Source organism: Monopterus albus, unplaced genomic scaffold (assembly GCF_001952655.1).
Source record: "Monopterus albus unplaced genomic scaffold, M_albus_1.0 scaffold52.1, whole genome shotgun sequence".
NCBI lineage: Eukaryota > Metazoa > Chordata > Actinopteri > Synbranchiformes > Synbranchidae > Monopterus > Monopterus albus.
The window spans coordinates 2,492,166-2,515,536 of NW_018127932.1; the positions used below are offsets into that span (position 1 = coordinate 2,492,166).

Sequence of the window (23,371 nt, forward strand, 5' to 3'; positions counted from 1 at the left end):
CAGTTCAGTGGCCTTGACACCATCCCTAACCTTCTGAGATACAGCACAAACATTTCTTGCCATTCAAAAGCACTCATTGTCAGTAACATCAGGTAAACACACCCTGGACTCAGGCGCCTTGTTTAGAGGTGGCTGAATGGAAACAAAATGGATTTCCCATTCCTTGTGCAGTATTTTATATACATTTGCTCCCTTAAGACGTGTAATCTTGCAAATGCCCATTCAGTTAATAAATGCTTCAGCTGCCAACTGTATCATTTCTGACATCAGTCATTTCATCCACCTACGAGTGTATGTAGCTGCTTACACAAACACCGTCCAATATCTGTTAATCACAGTAATTAATGCATGAAAGGTTTCTGTTTCCTGTTTGTGAACCATCTATACACTAACAACACCCTGGCTTCAGCAGACAGTCTTGTGACTTCAGCCACAATGGGAAAGGAGAAACTCCACATTAACATTGTTGTGATCGGCCATGTGGATTCTGGCAAGTCCACCACCACGGGCCACCTCATCTACAAGTGTGGGGGCATTGACAAGAGAACCATCGAGAAGTTTGAAAAGGAAGCTGCTGAGGTAAGGACATACAGAAGATGCCTTCAGTCTTTCCTCAAGATCAGGACCTGCACTCTTCTGACCATAGGATAAAAGCCATACTCACTATGAACAAGATGGAACGAATGATACAAGACTGTGCAGCCTCATCACTATGACTTAAAGTCACTAATGTTTCAATGCAGAATACCACAAATTGTCTTAAGATTATGTTGTGATCAGCTTTTAAACATGTTTAAACTATTTTGTTACGGAAATCTGTTACTTGTTTCTCAGATGGGGAAGGGGTCATTCAAGTACGCCTGGGTGCTGGACAAGCTGAAGGCAGAGAGGGAGCGTGGTATTACCATCGACATCTCCCTGTGGAAGTTTGAAACCAGCAAGTACTACGTGACCATCATCGACGCCCCAGGTCACAGGGACTTCATCAAGAACATGATCACTGGGACCTCACAGGTCTGTAACTCGAGTGCTCAGACACTGTGTGTGCACACTACGTGCTGTGTGGGGTCCTCGTTAGCTGCTTTCTTTACCTTTTCATTTCAGCTTGCTTATCTATAGTGACTTGTCCCGCGTGTAGCAGAACAGGGGTTTATTCCTAAGCAAGTCATAATAAGTAGCCACAAAAGTAATAACAGCATCCAACAAGTAGCAGCAACTTCATTCACCATGTTCCTGTGGTGCAGTGCAAGTTGTTCACACTGTAGTTGAAGTTGGCCTTATTGCTAAATATGTCACCTTTATAACTTAACTATGTAGGACGTTGCTCATACTGACTTATTCTACTACAGTAACCTTAAAAGCCTAAAAGTATGAATGCAGTTATCCAAGCTTCTGCGCACCAACGACACTATTGTTTGATCTACTACATCTCCAGGCTGACTGTGCCGTGCTGATTGTGGCAGCTGGTGTGGGAGAGTTCGAGGCAGGTATTTCCAAGAATGGACAGACCCGTGAGCATGCCCTCCTGGCTTACACTCTGGGAGTAAAGCAGCTTATTGTGGGCGTCAACAAGATGGACTCCACTGAGCCAAACTACAGCCAGAAACGTTATGAGGAAATTGTGAAGGAAGTGAGCACCTACATTAAGAAGATCGGCTACAATCCAGACACTGTTGCCTTTGTACCCATTTCAGGCTGGAATGGAGACAACATGCTTGAGCCCAGCCCCAATGTAAGTTCAAAGCAGAATTGAAATGTGCATGCTGTAAGAACATCCTTGAGTTTGACTACTTATTTGTATGGCTGGTGTCAGGGAGCTGTAGTCTAAAGCCTAGCCAGTGACTGGCTGTAGATCTAACTCAAGTAATCAGATCAGCTGAAGAGTTTTGAGTTTCCCCTTTTCCTTTCAGTAACCACAAATGCCCCTGTGCTAGTGATTTAAAGTGGCTCCATGCAACTTCTGCTTAACCACAGTGGCAATTACAGGATAATGGTAAATACCATGGATATGGAAGAGCCATTAAATCAGAAAAATCGACTAATCGATGTCTATCTTAAGTTAGCCACCCTGTGCTATTGGTCACACCAGAACACGTATGACTGTAGCAGGGAAACCTGAGAGAATACTAAATTCAGCATAAGTCCATTTTATTTCTTATAAATTCAACTTATTTATAAGACCTATTTATAATTCTAAAAAACTGAGCCAGTGGAGCTTTTTGGTTAACACTGGTTCCATAACAATATATTAAACCTAAAAATATTACTATTAATCAGTTGTTCTGCTGAGTTATGATCACAAGTTTAAATAAATCCTCTTAACTGACAATAATGGTACATTATCTTCTCTTCAGATGACATGGTTTAAGGGGTGGAAGATCAATAGGAAAGAAGGCAATGCATCAGGGACCACGCTACTAGAGGCGCTGGACGCTATCCAGCCCCCCACCCGTCCTACAGACAAACCTCTGCGACTGCCTCTGCAGGATGTCTACAAGATAGGAGGCATGTAATGCACTGATTAAGACAGACAAAATCTAGGCACTGTGGAAGTAGGACATAAACTCTCAAAACGAGGCATATAAAACACCTCAGAGTGTTTATTATATGTCAGAGTGTTTAGCAGAGGGCTTTTTGTATGGGACTGCACCACTTTGTTAATTTTATGCCTATCGCTATAAGTTCTCTACACTGACTTTTTTCCAGGTATTGGAACAGTGCCTGTAGGCCGTGTGGAGACGGGCATACTAAAGCCTGGCATGGTGGTGACCTTCGCCCCTGTCAATGTAACTACTGAGGTGAAGTCTGTGGAGATGCACCATGAGGCACTGACTGAGGCTCTCCCTGGCGACAACGTGGGTTTTAATGTCAAGAACGTGTCCGTCAAAGACATTCGTCGTGGCAATGTGGCGGGCGACAGCAAGAATGATCCACCACAGGAAGCTGCCAACTTCACAGCTCAGGTAGATATTGCAAGGGATCTACTTACAGAAATGAAACATGAGCATGATGAACCACATTCAGCTAAGTCTTACTCTATGCCAGAACAATTTTTTAGCCTTGAGGAATAGTTACTGTTATAAAGCATCAAAATACATTTATACCAAGAAAAGCTATCTTTAAATCTTACATCTACAACTGGGTCATCGCGCTACTGTATATTACAGGTTTGTCAAAGTTTCTGCCACGCAACGGTGTAGATGTCTTGTAACCATACACCGTGGTGACGCAGACTGCAACGACTGATTGGTTACATCACATTTCCTTTCTCATGTCGTCTCTCAGTGGCCAGACAAGCACAGACCACCCCCCAATTCTGCCTCATTCGGTTCAATGATCATACAGACCATCTCCTCCAACTTCTTCTGTCTTATCTGCAGTAATATCAGTAAATTAACTGCTGTTCAACATCTATTAGTGTTAACTCCAACGTGACCTGCTCAGTTTCAGTCAACACTGATAGTAAGTGGCGAAGAAATGCAACAAAGTGGCATAGAAACCCCACTGCCAACTAGTGTTTTGACGGTGTAATTACAGAGTGCACAAGTATAAACGCTCACAACAGTGAGGCCACTTGCATTGCTTATGGCATAGGCTCTGAGTAGATTCAACACAGAACCATAAATCCAGCCTTAGACTGCCACAAAGGGAAGGTGTCACAATCAGACAATCACAGCAGTAACTGCTGAATATGCAAAGATTTGTCTTTGCATTGAACTTTGTTGACAGGACGGAAATAGTTTCGTATTAATAGGCCATACATGTTCTCTTTTTGCTTTGTAGGTGATCATCCTTAATCACCCAGGCCAGATCAGTGCTGGTTATGCTCCTGTGCTGGACTGTCACACTGCTCACATCGCCTGCAAATTTGCTGAACTCAAGGAAAAGATTGATCGTCGCTCTGGCAAGAAGCTGGAAGACAACCCGAAATCCCTCAAGTCTGGAGATGCTGCCATTGTAGACATGATTCCTGGCAAGCCGATGTGCGTTGAGAGCTTCTCGGAGTACCCTCCTCTGGGTAAGTTCAAGTGCAGAGAGGATGTTAAATTTTCACACACTTGCATGTAGCCTTCATCAAAAAGTTTGTGACTCCACCGTAAGTCATGCCATCTGACATGGCTGTTAAAGTGGCAGCTGTTGTTCAGGAGGTAGTGCAGGTTGTTCCCTATCTGTAGGGTCAGCGGTTTGATCCCCGGCTTCTCTAGTCCACATGAAGTGAAGCAAGTTGCTTCAGTGTTATCACCAGTTTATGAATGCTTGTGTGAGCAAATTGGTGAACAGTGTTAAAACACTGAGTATGCTTCAGCACACAGAAAATGCTATGCAAGTATTAGTCTATTTTATCTACAATGGACATATTTTCTCCTCATCTTGCAGGTCGTTTTGCGGTGCGTGACATGCGTCAGACTGTGGCTGTCGGTGTGATTAAGGGTGTGGAGAAGAAGGTCTCCACCACTGGTAAGATTACCAAGTCTGCCCAGAAGGCCCAGAGGAACAAATGAATGTTGTGCTACTCTGCCAACCCCAAGGTCTCCCAAGGCAGGACATCAGTCATCCAACTCCATCCAACAATTGGCTTCTTCAACTTAATAATCAAAGACTGGTTAATCATCACAATGCATCGCAAAAGCATTCGAAGGAAAGAAAAACATGTAGACACATGAGGTGGCACTCCTGACTCCATTTCCGTGGTTAGATTACCATTACGTACAATGTAATATCAAATGGTTTTAAATGTGCACTGTTGCTTTAGTTCATGGCAATACCTTTCTGTGATATTGAGACATTGAAGAATTAGAGGTACTGTAATTTATTACCTCTCTAGATCTCTGGAGTGCAGGTACAGGTCTCTTTACGTGGTATACGTTGTCTTGCTTTTAGTGTTTGTTTGCAACTACATGGTGCTCTGTAGGAGCCTATGGAAAGAAGTTCAAACTATGTTCTTCTGAGTAGTAGACTGTAGAAGTTAGTGATTTGTTGTGTTTAAGCTTTAAAAAGCACTTAAAACAAATGGTCCAAACTTCCCTCTTTTGAGAGACTGATTAGACCACAAATGGATTCTTAAAGCACTTTGATTGGCATTTTGCTGAGTTTGCACTTGAACTGAGGAAGTTTAAATTGGCATAAGCTACTGCACCTTATAACATGGCATGAGCCTTTTTGCAACATTAAACATGTTCCAACCAAAATGATTTTGTCATTTTGCTGTGACTGAAGCAATATGGCAGCAAATGCCTTAAACTTGTCAATCCTATAAAATGAATTTCATAAAGTAGTTCCTTACAGTACACACTTTTCTCCACAAGATGTAGCCAACAGCTCAAGGCCAGTCTGCCAAGTAGGGGTGTGTTCTCATACACTTAACCGGAAATGCTATGAATGCATTCCTGTTGAACAGTGCTCACAGCTGTCATTGCACCATCATGACTGGTAGAGGAAAACCACACAAGGCAAAGACTCCTGAGACTAAGTGCGCCAAGAACAAAACTAGACCTGAAGAAGTTAAACAAGTTTCTGTGCCAAGATGTCCAGGAAAAGACTTCACACAAGAGAAGCCACATGCTACCAAAAAGGAACCAAAACCAAAGGAAAGAGAACTGAAAAAGCCAAGCCACACTGAGGACAAGCCATCTGCACAGAGCACAAAGACACCAAGGAGACCACAGGACGTGACAAAGGATTCTCTGAAGACCACAAAAGCAAAAAAGTGTGGCGGGAAGGAAGAATCACCAGAACAAATTGCAAAGATGACCAAATTGCACACAGAGACAACTAAGGACACCACAAAGGCTTCTACAAAGACAGGTAAAGCAAAAACATGTGGTAGCAAAGCCAAATCACCAGACCGGCTCACAAAAGAGACAACAAAAAAGCAGCCACAGACACCTAAACAGCACACAAAGGCTTCTGTCCCACAAGCTGAAGTGGGCACCATCCTCTACTCAACTTTGGAAAAACTGAAGATTAAGAAGAACGATAAATCAAATGCATCAGAAGTCATCAATGAAATAAAAAAAAATATCATCAAGCATTTAAAAGAGAACACAGTTTGCTTTACAGAAGTAGAAGCACCACTGTGTACTGGAAGTTACTATGAAAATGTCAAGGTAAGTCACTTCAGTCTGAGTTCCCTGAACCAAATACTTAGTTCCAACATGTGTTGAGGACATGATTAGTTTTCAGTGTATCGTTTATACAGATTTCTAATCCTGATGAATTTGATGTGATGTTGGCCATGCCGGTCGACCGAGTCAACATTGAACCATTTGGAGATAATGGAGCCTTTTACAGTGTGGAATTAAAACGTGGCAGGAGTCCACTGAAAAAATTTGAGAACACCAGCACTTTATCAGCCTGTAAAATGCTCGACGAGTTCAGAGAAGAAGTGAAGAAATGTGTCAAGGCATTTCCAGGTGAGTAACAACCTCTGCACTTTCTAAATTGTTGGGCAATGGGCTGAGTTGGTCCGATGTAAACTGAGAGCCAGTTACTGTAGTGGGCAGAGACAAAATGTTGTTCCCTTTGATCATACTAAGTAATACTACACCTTTTGTCGGTGATGCTACCCTCAGCTGTGTATATTCATAGCATTTAATGAAAAAGTAATCCTTGTGTTTCCTGTCTGTTCTTTCAGAATGGCAGTTGACAAAAAAGAAAAGAGGCTGTCCTGCAGTGACCCTGACCACAGAAGTACAATCAGTAACCATTTCACTTGATTTTGTTCTCTCACTTGTGGTTAAATCAAGCTGGCCTCCTTTCACTGACAATGGTCTTAAAATAGAAAGCTGGCTAGGAACTAAAGTAAGGCAAGACTACAAGCGAAAGCCATATTATCTTGTCCCCAAATATGAAGGGAGGGGTACAGTGGAAAATGACGGAGTCCTTGCCAAAGGTAAGTCTAACTTCTCTCAATGAATGACCTAAAATGAGACTGTGATTAACAGGAATGATCCACTGGCTTTTTACATCAAGACTGAAACAACTCAATAAGATAGGCCTCATGTTTAACAATTAAAGATATACAATGTTATAAGAAAAAAAGAGTTCTGAGAGGCTACAGGTGGCGGTTTGGGTGTGTACTGTATATGCAAACACACCATGCTGCTGTCACAGATCAGAGATCCCACAGGTTCATACACTTGCCCAATATTATACCATATCTTGAAATGATCAGTTTCGGTTTAGCTCATATCTAGAGTCCTAGCATTTGAAATTATATTGTCCTTTCATTGACATGATACAGCAAAAGTGCTAAATGCATTTCCTGTTTTGAGGCTTAAATGTTAGCCATTTCATGGATGAACAATGAGCAGAAAAAAAAAAAGCAGAAGCCTCAACTTCCTATCCACTGAGTGCTTTGTCTTTTATAACATGCAGATGCTTGGCGGGTTTCATTCTCTCATATTGAGAAGGCCATTCTGAAGAATCACGGATCAGAGAAGACCTGCTGTGAACGAGACGGTGATCGCTGCTGCAGGTTAGATTCCTAATGTGAAAGTATAACAGATGTATTTATCTGAAGTTGAGGGTTTCTGCAGATTTAAACTTCTTAAGCTTATTTAAAATTCAGTCTAATAACTTCAGTCATTCCAGCCAAAATAATAAACTATGATGGGAAACCAGCAGGGACAACATGGCCTAGATTTATAATTATGTAGGTTTTACTGCAATCTTCAGCGCCTTCTAAGACCTGAGAACACAACCCAGTGCTCTTCAGGATCTACAGATACAATGAAGTCATTTCATTTTCATCAAAAATAGAAATTATTTGTTTTTGGAAGTAATGCTCATCATAATCATCCTTGAGGTAAAGTTATTAATCTGAGAATCCAGGTTTCCTCTCTTTTTCCATACAGGAAGGATTGTTTGAAGCTCCTAAAACACCTCCTCAGTCTGCTGAAGGAAAGAGAACCTTCATTTGACAAGTTCTGCTCCTACCACGCCAAGACCACACTCTTACATGCCTGCTGCTCAAGAATTAAAGACAGCGAGTGGAAGGCCTCAAATTTAAGCCGGTGTTTTCAGCTGCTCTTGGAAGACTTTGTAGGCTATCTGAAAAAGGGTGAACTCCCCAACTTCTTTATCCCAACCCAGAACCTGCTCTCTGGCTTTGACCAGAGGAAGCGCTATAGTTTGGCTAATTGTATTATGGAGCAATGTGACAAGGGCTTTCCTATTTTCCATTAAGTGCTTTACTTGTGGTATCTAGCCAGCATTTAAAACATCCTTTATATGAAAATTTGACAATTAAACTCCCAGTAATCTATCTTCTATTGGTTTTATTGTAAAGTTATATAAATAAGGTTAAGTAGCCTGTCAGGAAACAATCATCAAAATGGCATTTATATCTAGATAATCACCGTCCCTCTTTTCCTCTTATTTTTCTATTTTTGATTGCATACATTTCCTATATGAATGCACACTGTTGTTTTTTTTATTGTTATTTTCTATTTCCTGTTACCTTACAAACGCAGGGAGCACCTTGGCCCCGGAGTCAAATTCCTTTTATGTTCAAAACATGTTTGGCCATCAAAGATGATTCTGATATCATTGGGTTTACCAAAGGCCTTCTTGTGTAAACCTATTCCTAATAAATCTCCCCTTTTATTGCTCATATTTTTAGTTACTTTGTAACACCATCATTAGACATACGTCAATTTCTTGAAAAATGAATTAAAAGTTTTTTTCTCTATACACGGTTTGCACTCTGCATCGTCTCTTACTTTATCATTCACTATTTAATGTGCTCACTTTCATTTAAAAATGTCTCTATATTAAGGATGTGTAAGCAATGTGCCACCTAAAATTTAAAGTCACGGAGCAACAGCAAGAACGCTGTTTTGCCTGCTCTGACCCAATACACAAAAGGAACAATTTATTCCATATTCTTTAAATGCTCCTATTTCTGGTTTCATATTTAAACAAAAAGCCTGGTTACTGTTCCCATGTAATACTAACAAGTTGTCAAAATGGCACTACCACACTACAGCTTTAAGCAATCTGCACTCATACGTTTTAAAATGTCATCTAAAAGCATTCAGGATAGAGAATGGTAAGCTTTTAAACTTTCAAAAGCATATTAGATCTCGGGTAGCAGGCGTGCTGAGCAACAAGCCAGAATAAACACTGTCACGGTAATGTGATGAAAGATAAATGTGTTGCCAAGTCAGTAGACCGTTTCAAAAGCATAATGAAAACCTCAGTCAAACATACAAAAGCTGACACGGTCTGTCACAGTACAAAATATCAATTTCACAAAAAGACAAAATATAACAACTCTGTACAATGCTAACTGGAATCTGAAGCGGTGTTCTTGTTTTGATTTCCTGCTCAAAATTTTTACATCTCTTCTAGGGAACCTTACATGATCAGCAGAGCAAAGTCCATGTCCACATACTGTACTGCTGGGCAAGCTCTTGGACCAGGGGATCACGTCCTGTGGAAGATAATTTAAAGAGCATTAGAGAGCACATTTTCCAGGGTTTAATGGTAAAGATAAAATGATATTTACCTTTAGAATATTCCAGGCAACTGTTTGTCATGGCTGTGGCGGGTGTAGAATGGTCCAAGGCAGATTTAATCATTACTGTATCTCTAATACTCATTACCAAGCCAATACACAGTCATGCCTCTTTAAAAGAGAGAATTTATTAGACATTTCTTTCTGCCCAAACCAAGAAATGACATACAACAGTCAAAAGTGATACAAAACACTACTGTAGTTAGTGAGTGATGGACAGAAAACAAAACTGTCAACATTGTGCATTTAAAACACTGTCAGATCCAAAGAACAGTTTGAGGTGCAACTGCCTCTAAATGTAAATGAAGTAATCCAGCAAAAAACACAAAGAAGTTTTAACAATCAGAGAAAAATAAATAAAATGAAATATACATTCAAAAGAAACTATAAGACAAGTGATTTCCAATTCTGCTCTTGTTAATGAAAAAAAGTGTAAACAAAGCTTATTACCATTAGCCCTGTTCAAAATACCAGACAATAGTCATTACTGTCTTATTACACAAAAAAAGTAGTCTGTTCAAAACCACAGACGTTACATTTTCTATCTGTCCGTTCATAACATCCATCTGTAGGAAACCTTGTGATAATATCTGGGGACCTACATGGACAGTCAGGCATTAGAATCCCCAGTTTTGGCCTCGATCCCTGCCTCCTCTCCCACTACCATCTCTCCTCCCTCCTCCTCCTCCTCGTCTTGATCCTCCTTTTGGATTGCACATCTCCCTCTCCCTCTTGTGGTTCTCGTACCTTTCTGCCATGAGCGCCAGCTCCACAGGGACTTCCTGCAACATGAGGGTTACATGAATTTTACTATAGTTTGTGAAATTTTGAATCAGTCTTTAAACCTGACTAAGGTTATGACAAAACACTTAGGTCACAAGATGAGATAATACATGATACTGGGTTCAGGAGAACAAAACCATTTTTACACTATTTTTAAGAGATCTTCAATAATGAAATATATAGCTGGAAAAAGTATCTTATTTGACTGAACGTTGCAAAATGCAAAACAATGCAAGTGCATTTTTAAATGCTTTAATCATCTTGTAAATGAATGCCACTTCAGTTCTACTTTGAGTATGAAATATCATATGACAACAATATACACGTCCAGGTATATTGTCTCTTATAACTGTGTATGAGCTTCTAACTGACGCTGTGTGTGGCGTTCTATGCTATTTTCACCCACACTGGAACATTGACATCATCCGGCAAAGGCACCACGTTGACCAATCAAGTATGGGGGACAATCGGGGACATGGGTGCCCACAGGAAGACTTGTTTAGTTTGTTAGCATGAGCATTCACTGCGATCCACTGTGAAATTTGGGTCACAGTTAATGCACTATAATGACACGGCATGCATTTTCATTAGTTCTGAATGTTAAATGGTGTTTTTTATCTATCACTGCAGACACACTGGCAGTAGAATTGGTGATAAGGCAGAGCAGGCTATTTAGCAACATGACTAACCAAAACACATGGGAAACTCTGTTAAGGTGATTTTTATTTTTAGATAGAAATGAATAAAATTAGTTAGGGTTTTTATTATATAGCATATATAAGTCTATATACTTAAACATAAGCACAACTGTGAGATTAATGTAGTTTCATATCACCCTATGTGTTCACTGAATCAGGTCTTAAATGTATTTAGTGCATGGTTGGTTTTCTTTAGGTTCACTTTGAGTTTTTATATAAATGCCTTTGATTTTGTTTATTCACTCTCCTTATCATGTGTTATTTATTTAGTTCTTTTACATAATCACTTAGCTTCCTCTTCTAATGTGTAGAACTCTTTCTCTTCATGCATCTACCACCCAGTTGTTTGTTTTCTAGTTTATTTACATCACACTGTATATTTAAAGCCCACACAGGGGGATGTTTATGCTGTTGGCTGCTCATAAAGCAGATGATATGGGAAATAAAAAACTCACTCTGAGGTTAGAGGGCAGCTCAGTATTGCCTAAGCTAAATTCCTGTGACTCTTAAATGATACAGTGGGTACGGAAAGTATTCAGACCCCCTTAAATTTGTCACTCTTTGTTATATTGCAGCCATATGCTAAAATCATTTAAGTTCATTTTTTTCCTCATTAATGTACACACAGCACCCCATATTGACAGAAAAACACAGAATGTTTGACATTTTTGCAGATTTATTAAAAAAGAAAAACTGAAATATCACATGGTCATAAGTATTCAGACCCTTTGCTCAGTATTTAGTAGAAGCACCTTTTGAGCTAATACAGCCATGAGTCTTTTTGGGAATGATGCAACAAGTTTTTCACACCTGCATTTGGGGATCCTCTGCCATTCCTCCTTGCAGATCCTCTCCAGTTCTGTCAGGTGGGATGGTAAACGTTGGTGGACAGCCATTTTCAGGTCTCTCCAGAGATGCTCAATGGGGTTTAAGTCAGGGCTCTGGCTGGGCCATTCAAGAACAGTCACAGAGTTGTTGTAAAGCCACTCCTTCGTTATTTTAGCTGTGTGCTTAGGGTCATTGTCTTGTTGGAAGGTGAACCTTCGGCCCAGTCTGAGGTCCTGAGCACTCTGGAGAAGGTGTTCGTCCAGGATATCCCTGTACTTGGCCGCATTCACCCTTCCCTCCATTGCAACCAGTCGTCCTGTCCCTGCAGCTGAAAAACACCCCCATAGCATGATGCTGCCACCACCATGCTTCACTGTTGAGACTGTATTGGACAGGTGATGAGCAGTGCCTGGTTTTCTCCACACATACCACTTAGAATTAAGGCCAAAAAGTTCTATCTTGATCTCATCAGACCAGAGAATCTTATTTCTCACCACCTTGGAGTCCGTCAGGTGTTTTTTAGCAAACTCCATGCAGGCTTTCATGTGTCTTGCACTGAGGAGAGGCTTCCGTCAGGCCACTCTGCCATAAAGCCCCGACTGGTGGAGGGCTGCAGTGATGGTTGACTTTCTACAACTTTCTCCCATCTCCCGACTGCATCTCTGGAGCTCAGCCACAGTCATCTTTGGGTTCTTCTGTACCTCTCTCACCAAGGCTCTTCTCCCCCGATAGCTCAGTTTGGCCAGACGGCCAGCTCTAGGAAGGGTTCTGGTCGTCCCAAACGTCTTCCATTTAAGGATTATGGAGGTCACTGTGCTCTTAGGAACCTTAAGTGCAGCAGAAATGTTTTTGTAACCTTGGCCAGATCTGTGCCTTGCCACAATTCTGTCTCTGAGCTCTTCAGGCAGTTCCTGTGACCTCATGATTGTCATTTGCTCTGACATGCACTGTGAGCTGTAGGGTCTTATATAGACAGGTGCGTGGCTTTCCTGAACACGTGCTGGGAGTGGCTCCAGCCCCCTGACACCCTCTTCAGGATAAGCGGTATAGATAAGAGATGGATGGATGTTGATTCCTGTTAGGGTGATTTTCATTTTTAGATAGAAATGAATAATTAGTTAGGGTTTTTATTATATAGCATACATAAGTTTATATATATTTTAATCTCACAGTTGTGTTTATGTTATGTGTTCACTGAATTACTGGTCAGTATTTACTGTGTTAGCCAACTGGAGCACTGGTTAACATCAAGGGAGACTGGTTCACTAAAACACTGAATCTCATTAGGTTTACAGCCTTGGCAAAGAGGGTCCACAATTAATTTATTGTCACCACCTGGCTAATGGGCCGGGGGAGTTATAGTTTATTGCATCCTAGGTCAGTGAAACAGAGATTAGGTCTGAAGCCAGGAAGAGGAGAAAACTTCAAAGGTAGAACCATTACACACACACTGGCAGAGCAGTTTTATTGTAACTGGAAAGCAATGCCTAAAATGTAGCAGTTAGTTGGAAACAAAGAAAGACGTAAGTGTCTATGTAGAATTAAGACGGTATAGGTATTCCTCCCGTTTTAGGGCGCTGTCCACGACCATTGGAGCAGAGAGGATGATTGGAGGACGGATGGACTGAAGGACCAATATTGGGAGAGTTAAGTTTAAACCCCAACAGTTTTTGACCAATCAGATAGTAACATCTTTTCATACAAATATTGTATACCGCCAAGTTGGAGTCAGTCTTTTGTGTTTATCCTAAACTGTGGAGATCCATGTGCACATGCTTTGCTTATTTTGATACGTTAATGCCTAATAAATTTCACATTGTGAAATATCTTTTTATTAGTCTTTTCTTTTCAATATTAAAGAACACGCCTCACAACTCTCAGGCTGGAAACATATATGAAGCCATTCATGGCGACTTGTCTCAATGTGGCTACGTCACACCCACAACACTCCCCCTGCAGCCCCGTGTGTTAAAACACAGCAGGGAGCCGAGTTTCTACCGGACTAACGTGAACGTCCCGTCACACTCCGTCATGTTGGCTGCTGCACTGGTTCTGTTATGTACCAATATCGCCAACAGCTTTTGCCCCGACGAGAACTAGTCATGTTTTAATATCGTGAGATCTCGCCATACCCCTAAAACTGACTAATTCAAATCAATCCATTTTTACTTGTTTACACTATTTATCTCAGTTTTTTCAGGTTGCAAATACAGCCTGAAAACTAAGCTCTTTTTCCTCATTTAGTGACTAAGTGTCATGAACAATAGGGAACAATATTCAATTTAAATAAGCAAAAATATATTTTTGGTGTCACGACTGTATATGTCTGATATTCCGACTTATACTGTGAATTAACCCTCACACACACACACACACCATATGCATGCTAACCTGTCCTGCTCGCTCCAAGATGGGAATCAGTTCAGAGGCCTTCCTCCAGTCTTCTTTTGTTACCAAGGTAACAGCAGCACCTGGCCGCCTGAAAGATAAATGCAGCAGCATCACAAGCTAATCCAACAGCAGCCAGACACTGGCAGTGATTTTCAATGACATCGCCCCAGGAGAGTGCAGTGATCCTTTAGCAGACGAACACGCACAGACCCTTACCCTGCTCGGCCAGTGCGGCCCACGCGATGAACATACTCCTCTATGTTACGTGGGAAGTCAAAGTTAAAGACGTGTGTTATGTCACAGACATCCAGCCCTCGAGACGCCAAGTCTGTGGCGACCAGGATACGAACTCGACCTGGAAAAGTATGAAACACTGTTATTCTCCTGTCAACTTGATCTTTCAGCCTTTAATTGTGGTTGCTAATTTGCTTCAAGATACGAATACCAGCTAACTGAAAGTTTCTGTTAGAGGCATGAAAAGCTCATTTTTAAAGCCACATATTCCTTCCCATTATGTACTCTCTTTAAAGTCTTCAAGGGCTTCTTCACGGTCACGCTGCTCACGGTCACCGTGGAGACTTTGCACAGCCAGCCCCTGCAGACACATGTCACTGGAGAGGTCATCCACCCTGAGATTAAATGCAAATAGAGAGAAAAATGCACACACACAGGAAACTGTTAGTATAAGTGATTATGTACTGCCAATGTAAATATGTATTTAAAAGCAACTGTGGGTTTAGCTAATAACTGTAATTTACTCCCTTGTTTACAAGCCATATGTTAGTGATTGGCTTCCCACTCACTTAAACTTCCTGCCAACAAAGATGAGGACTTTATCCTCAGGACCCATGTTTCTGATGAAGTCATACATATAGGACTCTTTATCCTCGTCATGGACGACCAGCACCGTTTGCTGCACTGTGTTTACTGCCTAAGACCCAGAGAAACACAGGAAGTAGGTAAACACACAGTATATTCTAGAAGGGAGTACAACATTTAAAACTCACCTCTAAAGACATTACACTTTTAAAAAAGTAGAGAAAAAAATCTGAGTTGTTTTTGTAGCAGAGAAATTTCTCAGTTTGCTCTCATACAATTAGAAGACAAAGGCCATCTCTTCAATATTCAGATGGGACAAAGTAGACTATATGTATCCAGTTGACACACTTAATAAACAACTGAATGTTCCACTTCCACTTACCGCTAAGTCCAGGGTGCCCACGTAAACCATCATAGGATTCTTTAGGTAGGATCTGGCCAATCGTCTCACACCAGTGGGCCAGGTGGCACTGAAACATAAGAGTTTACAATGTACATAGGAAGTTTATGTCAAATTCTATACTGTACATCCTGCAACTGTTTTAAAAAAAAAAATCTCCACAGCATTTCAGTAAGAATAGTGCACTAAAATAAATTAATACTGGGACTGAATTTGCTTTCAAACAGTTCCATTATTTGTTATATGATCCATTTCTTTTCTTTGTGAAAACGTGGACCAACATATACAGCTGCAATAAAGCATAATATCTGACTTTTCTCATTCGACTAATCTTTTCTCAACCTATTCCCTGAGTTTATTAATATATGCAGTGTAACACCATCTGCAGCACTGGATGGCTTTAATGCTCCAGATCTGCAAAGTGACAATTCTTATTAAATTACAAAAACTTTGAAACCCACTTTCTCTTTCTGGCTCTTTATTATAAGCTTTTGCAGAAGGGCTCAAAGCACACACAAGGAAATAAGGACAGCAAAGGAATGCTCTTGCAAGGTCAAGAAGCTCTTTATACTCAGAAATAAAACAGGTGCAGAAAATTAGCTATGGGAGAGGAAGGGAGTAAAAGTCAGTGAGCAACTAACTTTATCTAATAAATGTCAAGGCCTGGGACACCGAGTTCCAGTCTCCAGTCAGACTGTTTAATAATTTCTTCCTTCCCCAGCAGCAGCCCACTTCTAATTCATTACCAATGCATATATAATTAACAAATACATGTGATCAACAAATTGTATTCACAAAAGTAAATATTTTCAGTACCTGTGTCCTAATGTCGTGTGCATTAACCATGTGGTGACAAACACTTGTGCTTCATGTAACTTGACTTATACCTGGTCATGACAGTCTGCCTGTCTGGGCGGATGTCCAGGAGAATCTTTAAAATCTGGGGTTCAAAGCCCATATCCAGCATCCGGTCAGCTTCGTCCAGCACCTTTCCCCAGTGATCAGAGCAGATGTTAAAAACCTCTCAGTGCTCCCATATAACATTTAAGGAAAACATAAAACACTTACACCAAACACAAGGTTTTGCTATATTTGTTTGTGCTCACACCTGAGACGAGCAGAATTTCACCACAGTGAAGCACTTGCTATTTTAAAAGTGCAATTCCCACTGGGGTAAGCAGTGCTATAATGAACATACATTGAAAGGCACTTTGACACAACTCAGTCTAAAAATGGAAAAACATTCAGCCCTTCTCGCACAAAAACAGACATGCACCAACACAAACAGCTAACCAAGTAGGTGATAGCGCAAAGATTGATGAGTTCGTTCATTTGTAGATCATTTAGTCGGCCTGGGGTGGCGATCACTATGTCCACCCCCTCCTTCACAAAGCTGATCTGGCCTCGCCTATCCCCTCCACCATAGATGCAGACACTGAGAGAAGGTACACAAGGAACAGTCACAGTCATGTTGCTTCTACTTCATGATTAAATATGAGTTCTAAACTCCTCCTTGATGACTTATGAAAATACAAGACTGCTGCACCTTTTGTAGCCCTTATAGCGGTACTTGTTGCACTCAGCTTCAATCTGCAGGGCAAGCTCTCTGGTGGGAGTCAGCACCAACATGCCTGGCCCACCCCGCTCTGATCTAGGTCTAGGGTAGGAAGGACAAAAAGACAGCACAATAGTCATCAAAATGCCTGAAAGGAAAAGATAAAATTAGCTGAACAATAAAAAACAGATCCTGTACTTACACAGGCTGTCCGTCCATGTGGATGAAGCCTGGCAGCAGGTATGCCAGGGTTTTCCCTGTTCCTGTCTGTGCGATGGCTATCAGGTCCTCCCCACTCAGCAACACTGGCCATGCCTGGGACTGGTGAAGTAACAAATGTATTTACACAAAGATGATATACATACACAAAAGCACAAATGGGCTTTTTTTTTTTTAGCATTTTAACTGCAGAATCACTCCTTAACTGTGTAGCAAGACATCAGCTTTCAGCATGACCAGACCTGAACAATTTGACTAATCTGGTTTTAAAACAACATTTCATGTTGAAATCTACTGCGTATAAATTCTAATTTAAGAAACAGAATAGGTTTTAACATTTTGGGAGTGAGATGAGCATACATTTACTGGCAGAGCTGGAGTCAGGGCATGTTTAGGATAAGTTAGCACAAATTCATTCATCCTGGCTCAAACCAAATTGAAAATGTGAACTTTCAACAATATTTACTAACTGTACCTTATTTGTTAACCTGTTCATAAACAGAAACATAAAAAGGGACAGTTTGTCATTTTAAGGATAACAATTTCCTTTGTACAATTTGCTTGTGTTACTGCTTTAGGAAGTGTCTCTGCAATGCCACTGAAAAGCACAGGCTCTATGGGCTATATTCTGCATACTAACATTACTGCTGAGCTGCCTGACTGCCGAGTCTGTCCCTGGCTGAAGTCACCACATATGACACAGGGCAAGAGGGGCGAGGAGGAGGGCTTCCCACCTGAGTTTGTTTTGATTCTTACTCACTCTCTAATGGTTGAGAGTTTGAGGGTGGAAAACAACTATTGCAACATCTCTGTCGTAATCACTCTGGCCAACTCACTTTTGAAAGAGATTTGAATCTCAATGAGGCTTTTACCTGGAATTACGACAGCATGCTATTACAGGCCACCTGACCAAGCCTTTTACTGTAAAATGAAAGTGAAACTATCACAGGAGATGATACACTTTCATTTCTCCCTCCGGCCCACTCCCTGTCGGATTTTCACAATTAGATTACAACACCAATATTTCCATTGAATTAACTGTAAATTTATCCAATGTGACTCCTTTGAATCCTTTAAATATCTCTGGTTTCAGTGGCCAATGTGTACACATATGCATGTACAGGATAAATTGGAATCACCCACAGCTTTCCCCATATGATCACTGGCTTAGTGTTTCTACACAGTGGATCTCTAAATAAATAAAAACAAGGTGCATTCAGTGACACGTCCTGTGTATCTGAACAAAAAATGTTACCTCAGTTTTATTGGTTTTCTTATGTTTTGTCACTTGTTGAAAATTTTATTGTGCAGCATTCTATAGGAAAAAGTATTAAAATTTGCATAATTTCTTTGTGAAGTGGTAGCAGATGTATAACTATTATCTATAATGAATTGCCATCACTCTTCATTATAATATTATGCTCAAGAGCTTCTCAGTTAAAAGAGGAAATGCACATTAAGTAAGAATGATTTGGGTTTTTTTTTTCCGATTTCTCAGCATAATGAGCCATCAAACATGGGGTTTCTTTTCATTTCTGCTTTTGGACGAGACCACAGACTAATATATGGAAAAAATCTTCAGTATTTTCCATCAAGACTGTCGCTAACATGGGTATTTCACAAAATCTATCTCTGGGGATTACCGAGGACCACAGACTTAATCTGTTTAAGTCACTACAGCAGACCTGCCAACCTTGAACAAAGCTTTGATTTTACCGTCTCTTAAAATGGCATTAAAGGTACGTATTTGTCAATTATCCCAGAACAACAGGTCGCCTTCACAAGGTGTCACCAGCTTTTTACATACTTTAGAGTGACAAGTTGTACCAGTGTTCTTTGATGTCAGGTTCATACCTGGATGGGGGTTGGTTTGACGAAGCCAACTCGCTCAATATTTTCCATGATCTCCGGATAATGCTCAAAGGCCTCCAGAAAAGTGCGACAGGGGTTGGGAATGAGCCGCTTCTCCCCTTCATCCTTCAGGTCATCCACAAAGATATTGTTATTCTCCAACCTGTGGAAAAATATCACACAAACAAGAACATGTTGGCTGGCTAGTGGTTAAGTCCAATCCACACTATTGTACCAGACATATAAACATGTAACAATATACGTTTCAGAGACCACATCTGGCCCAAATTATGCTGCATTCCAAACACCACATCAAAATCAACTGTACCATGTGTTTTCCCCTTTATTTACAAGTTTGACAAAGTATATCCTTTCTACATAAAAATCCTAACTATTTTCAATGCAAAGTAAATGTAATGAACTGGTAAATGTAATGTTAACCAAGGCTGCAAACAGAGTCAAATAAATTGGGTCCTGGGCATCTGCAGGCCAGGGCCTAACTATGGCTTGTTTATCCCTCTCAGATTTAGACCACTGTGAACCCAATATGGCAATTACGTTCCCTGTTGTCCTCAATGTTATTGGCTCTCGCCTTATTGTGAGGCCCTGGAAACTGACAAACACTAACAAATCTAAGACAGGCTGGCTGACAGTATTACAGCCAGACCTGAACTGAGGACACATAAAAGAGGTCTGAGGCTGTAATGGAAAACAGTACCTACGATAAACATCCTCACCAAAAACAGGAGGTTTGAGGTTTTGCACATCTGGCAATTAAGCCCACAGTGTCCTGATTTTAATAACATGGTTATGCTACACCAGGGTTATTAAAACAGTGAGATATGGCATTTGACTGACTCTACTCTGCAATTCCATAGTAATGTTTGAAATAATACTAGTGTCCAGTATATAATATTTATGGGTGAATTTTACACTTGCAGACAAGAAAAGGATGCAACAAAAAAGACCATAGTCAAATTTACCTCCATTCACTCACTTCCTCTGCTGTGAGCATGGATACACTCTGGGCCTCAGTGTAAAAATTCTTCTTCAAGGGTGGGGCGTCTGAAAAAAGTAAAAGTGAAATTCTTGTTGCATATCACAAGGATAGTTATTGTAAGCTATTAACAAGTAAGGGTAAGCAAACAAAAGGAAAACAAAGTGATCATAACAAAACTGTTTTCTTTGGGCTTTGTATTATATTACATTGAAAATCAAACAGGCATTACAAAAGACAGTGGTAACTGACAGCATTTGTGGACTGCAGTGTGTGTACATTAGTGACAATATACAAGCTCTCACCCTTCCACTTGAGCTGTTCATACTTTTCCTTGTTCTCCCGTATGTCGTTCCAGTCTATGGAGACACGTGCTGGGGCAACATATGCAGCCTGTAATTGTGCAGCAGACCATACAGAGTCGCTCCCTCCTCTTTCATCACCTCTGTGGCTTCCTCCATAGTCTCTTCCCTTACAAGAACCTGACAAACAAATTCCTTCTCATTTAGAAACTGTAGTACAGTTGTGTAACCAAGTATCAGCAAGGAACAAAGCCTACTATTCATATATTGGGACCAAAAAAATCCATGTTAAAATAAGCAGGCCACCTAATAAGCATCTAATAGTTTTTCAAAACTTTAAATTTACTTTTAGTCACTGAAGCACACTTAATAACAAACACATGCAGTAGAATTTTGAGATTAGAGATCAATTTTAATTCAAATATAAATTTAATAAATATATGTGCTGCTGATCAATATATTACAATAACTAATTTTGCTTAACTTTTGCTCTGGTCTCTTTAGGCTTGCATTATAAAACTTTTTATCTTAATAAAGTACTGAATGGTAAAGTTGGATGTATTCAGGGATACAAACAGAGTTCATATCCCCATTTACAGAAAATGCCATTGTGTAACTACATTTGCTTTAAAATGCACAATTGACAGGAAATCTACATTTTGTTCATACCATCGTGAAATCGAGAGTTGCCATCTGCCACCAGGTCTTCAATCATCTCCTTGGCCTTTTGCTGGGCAGCAGAGGACCCAAAGATGACCACCTCACCATCATAGTCCCCTTTATTAATCTACCCTCCAAAAAAAAAAAAAGAGTTTTACAACAAGCACAAAGCCAACATCTTTTACGGGCTCTGATAACTGTGCTGTTTATTCAAAATGTCTCGAGCAAGAGTCACTATGTTTAGCCAAGCACATAGGGCAGCTGCATAGCAGTCAGGTGTTGAGGTTGGGTTCAGTTACAAATGGAACATTTTTACATATATAATGAAAAACAATTATTTTGCTGATTTAAATTTACTTTAATCACATTAACTGCTGCTATATCCTGATTAGTTAAATTATGAAGATAGCTCACTGCTCTTTACATTTTGATCTATATTTCTAGGAATCTTCAGCATATTGTCCATTGCCAGCATACACTGCTTTGAATCAATCCTGAACCCTCTGGACTTCTGCTGTTCTGGCTGCAGTCTTGGAACTGACTTTTCCCCAGTTACACTGGTCCTGATAAATAAGAAGTCACATTTACTGACGTTCTGTTGTGGGGGGGGGGGCAGTAAAGGAAAATTGCAGCCAAAGCTTGAAAATGTGACTTCTGTCAATAATAAGTGGAACCTTCTCTTCTTCCGGCTGTTCCCGTTAGAGGTCGCCACAGCGAATCATCTGTTTCCACCTAACTCTATCCTCGGCATCCTCTACTTTCACCCCAATTAACTTCATGTACTACTACCTTTAGTTACCTTAGAGAAGCAGCAGAAAAACGTGTAGTTAAGCCCCCGACTACGTGCACACAGTTTCCCAGCACTATTAGTTTATGAATGGATGTTGCAAAACTAATTCGACACAACTTGCCTTGATTCTGGCACCGCTGCTCTCTTCAAGTTCGCGGATTTTGGCTCCCCCGCGACCTATGTCAGGATTAACATGTGTTTAGAGTCTGAGCTAACAGTTAGCACCTAGTTCTGTGACTCTCATGTATTAGTTACATACATGAGAGTCACAGAGCCGGAGTAAGTCTAACCAGGTTTTCTCAGTTAAAACATCATTACATAAACCATACCTATAACCATGTCATTTCTACAAGCAAATCAGCTAATGGCACTGAAACTAGCACCCATTGTGGACCTGATAGCATAAGGAGCTAACAGCGAAGTCAACTAAAATGGGGTCACTCCTTTAAAAAAATTACCTATTATCCTCCCAACTAAAGCATTTTCCACGGTGATGGTCACAGGTCGGGAAGAGGCCGACTTATCATCGCCAAAGGGTCGTCCTCCTGGGGCTCCGCGGGAACGGGCCTCCCTTCCACTTGTCCAACCTCTGGAGTCGAACCCTTTTCCGCTAGTCCCATCAGCTCTCCCCTCTCCTGATGGTCCACACCTATCTCTTACACCGAAAACTACATTATCTCTTTTACGGTCACCACATGACAACTCACACCAAGTCTGGGCTGAATTTGTAGCAGGTTTCTGGAAAGCAACACCGTCCTCGTTGTATTCATCTTCCCAGTCAGACATTTTAGCTCAAATTGGTTCCACACCTGACGGCTAGCTAACTAGCTTCTACGTAACGGTGACCAGCTGTCAATCAAGTTTATGTCGCCTTCACGTCCTCTCGTGAAACTAACACCTCTGACTTGATGACTGGATAGATTTTGACCAAATTTTGATGAAATTTCTATTTACAAATATGGGCTGCAATTAATTAAAATGTTAAATTCTAATAATAGCATAAGACGATGGCCAAAAAACAATACTTATCACACACAACACCCTTTACATCACTGAATATAAAAAATCCGAATTCCACTAAAGACATCATTACCGAACTTTAAAAGTACTTTTGAAAATTTTTATTGCTAAACTAAAGACAAAAAACCAAAACTGTTTAAATAATTCTTACTTTATTAATGAATAATAAAGTTGTTTTTGCATTTCTCATTCAGAGAACATAATGTGCATTTTAATAAATTAATTTAAAAGAAATAATAATGTTAACATTATCTAGCTTTAAGGCCAGCTGTGTAATAAATTACCTTTCAAGCAGTAGAGAAATGGTACAATTAGCCACCAAAGCTATATAAAATCTGTGGCTAAAGCTACATGGCAAAAGTGAATTTGATGCCTGACCTAACATGACCTGTTTGATTTTAACTATACAGTAGCTCTAGGCTGTAGGCAAACTAGACCTTTATAGCCCTGTGAAGAAAAAGTAAAAGAAATTTCATATGCAAGAAAGACACCCTTAAAGCAATTTACAGATTGCAAAAATGAACATGTTTCATAAGGG

General features: G+C 40.4%; 3 protein-coding genes across 4 annotated transcripts in view; 2 read left to right on the plus strand and 1 right to left on the minus strand.

The window, feature by feature from the left end:
• LOC109961115 (elongation factor 1-alpha 1) overlaps window positions 1-5,189 on the plus strand; it is a 6,176-nt gene extending 987 nt beyond the window's left edge. Inside the window, exons 2-8 of one of the 2 annotated variants that reach the window (XM_020601719.1) lie at window positions 410-579; window positions 835-1,014; window positions 1,436-1,732; window positions 2,355-2,505; window positions 2,707-2,963; window positions 3,784-4,018; window positions 4,378-5,189. In XM_020601719.1, the coding sequence (XP_020457375.1) occupies window positions 436-579; window positions 835-1,014; window positions 1,436-1,732; window positions 2,355-2,505; window positions 2,707-2,963; window positions 3,784-4,018; window positions 4,378-4,502 (1,389 nt within the window). In that variant the 5' untranslated portion in view covers window positions 410-435 and the 3' untranslated portion in view covers window positions 4,503-5,189. The remainder of the gene's footprint in view (window positions 1-409; window positions 580-834; window positions 1,015-1,435; window positions 1,733-2,354; window positions 2,506-2,706; window positions 2,964-3,783; window positions 4,019-4,377) is intronic. The other variant, XM_020601717.1, reaches the window with a different exon arrangement.
• A 77-nt stretch (window positions 5,190-5,266) lies between these two features.
• Window positions 5,267-8,328, plus strand: cgasa (cyclic GMP-AMP synthase a). Its single transcript, XM_020601720.1, has 5 exons — window positions 5,267-6,107; window positions 6,200-6,413; window positions 6,635-6,892; window positions 7,378-7,477; window positions 7,857-8,328. The coding sequence occupies exons 1-5, from the start codon at window positions 5,376-5,378 to the stop codon at window positions 8,185-8,187; spliced, it is 1,635 nt and encodes a 544-aa protein (XP_020457376.1). The 5' UTR covers window positions 5,267-5,375; the 3' UTR covers window positions 8,188-8,328.
• Window positions 8,329-9,628: 1,300 nt separating this feature from the next.
• On the minus strand, window positions 9,629-22,664 carry ddx43 (DEAD (Asp-Glu-Ala-Asp) box polypeptide 43). Its single transcript, XM_020601556.1, has 16 exons — window positions 22,272-22,664; window positions 21,935-21,990; window positions 21,033-21,150; window positions 20,367-20,543; window positions 20,048-20,129; window positions 19,068-19,227; window positions 17,197-17,315; window positions 16,986-17,096; window positions 16,733-16,874; window positions 16,327-16,427; window positions 15,422-15,509; window positions 15,024-15,151; window positions 14,740-14,849; window positions 14,437-14,575; window positions 14,221-14,308; window positions 9,629-10,302 (listed from the first exon to the last, which is right to left on the minus strand). The coding sequence occupies exons 1-16, from the start codon at window positions 22,597-22,599 to the stop codon at window positions 10,138-10,140; spliced, it is 2,112 nt and encodes a 703-aa protein (XP_020457212.1). The 5' UTR covers window positions 22,600-22,664; the 3' UTR covers window positions 9,629-10,137.
• Window positions 22,665-23,371: the final 707 nt, after the last annotated feature.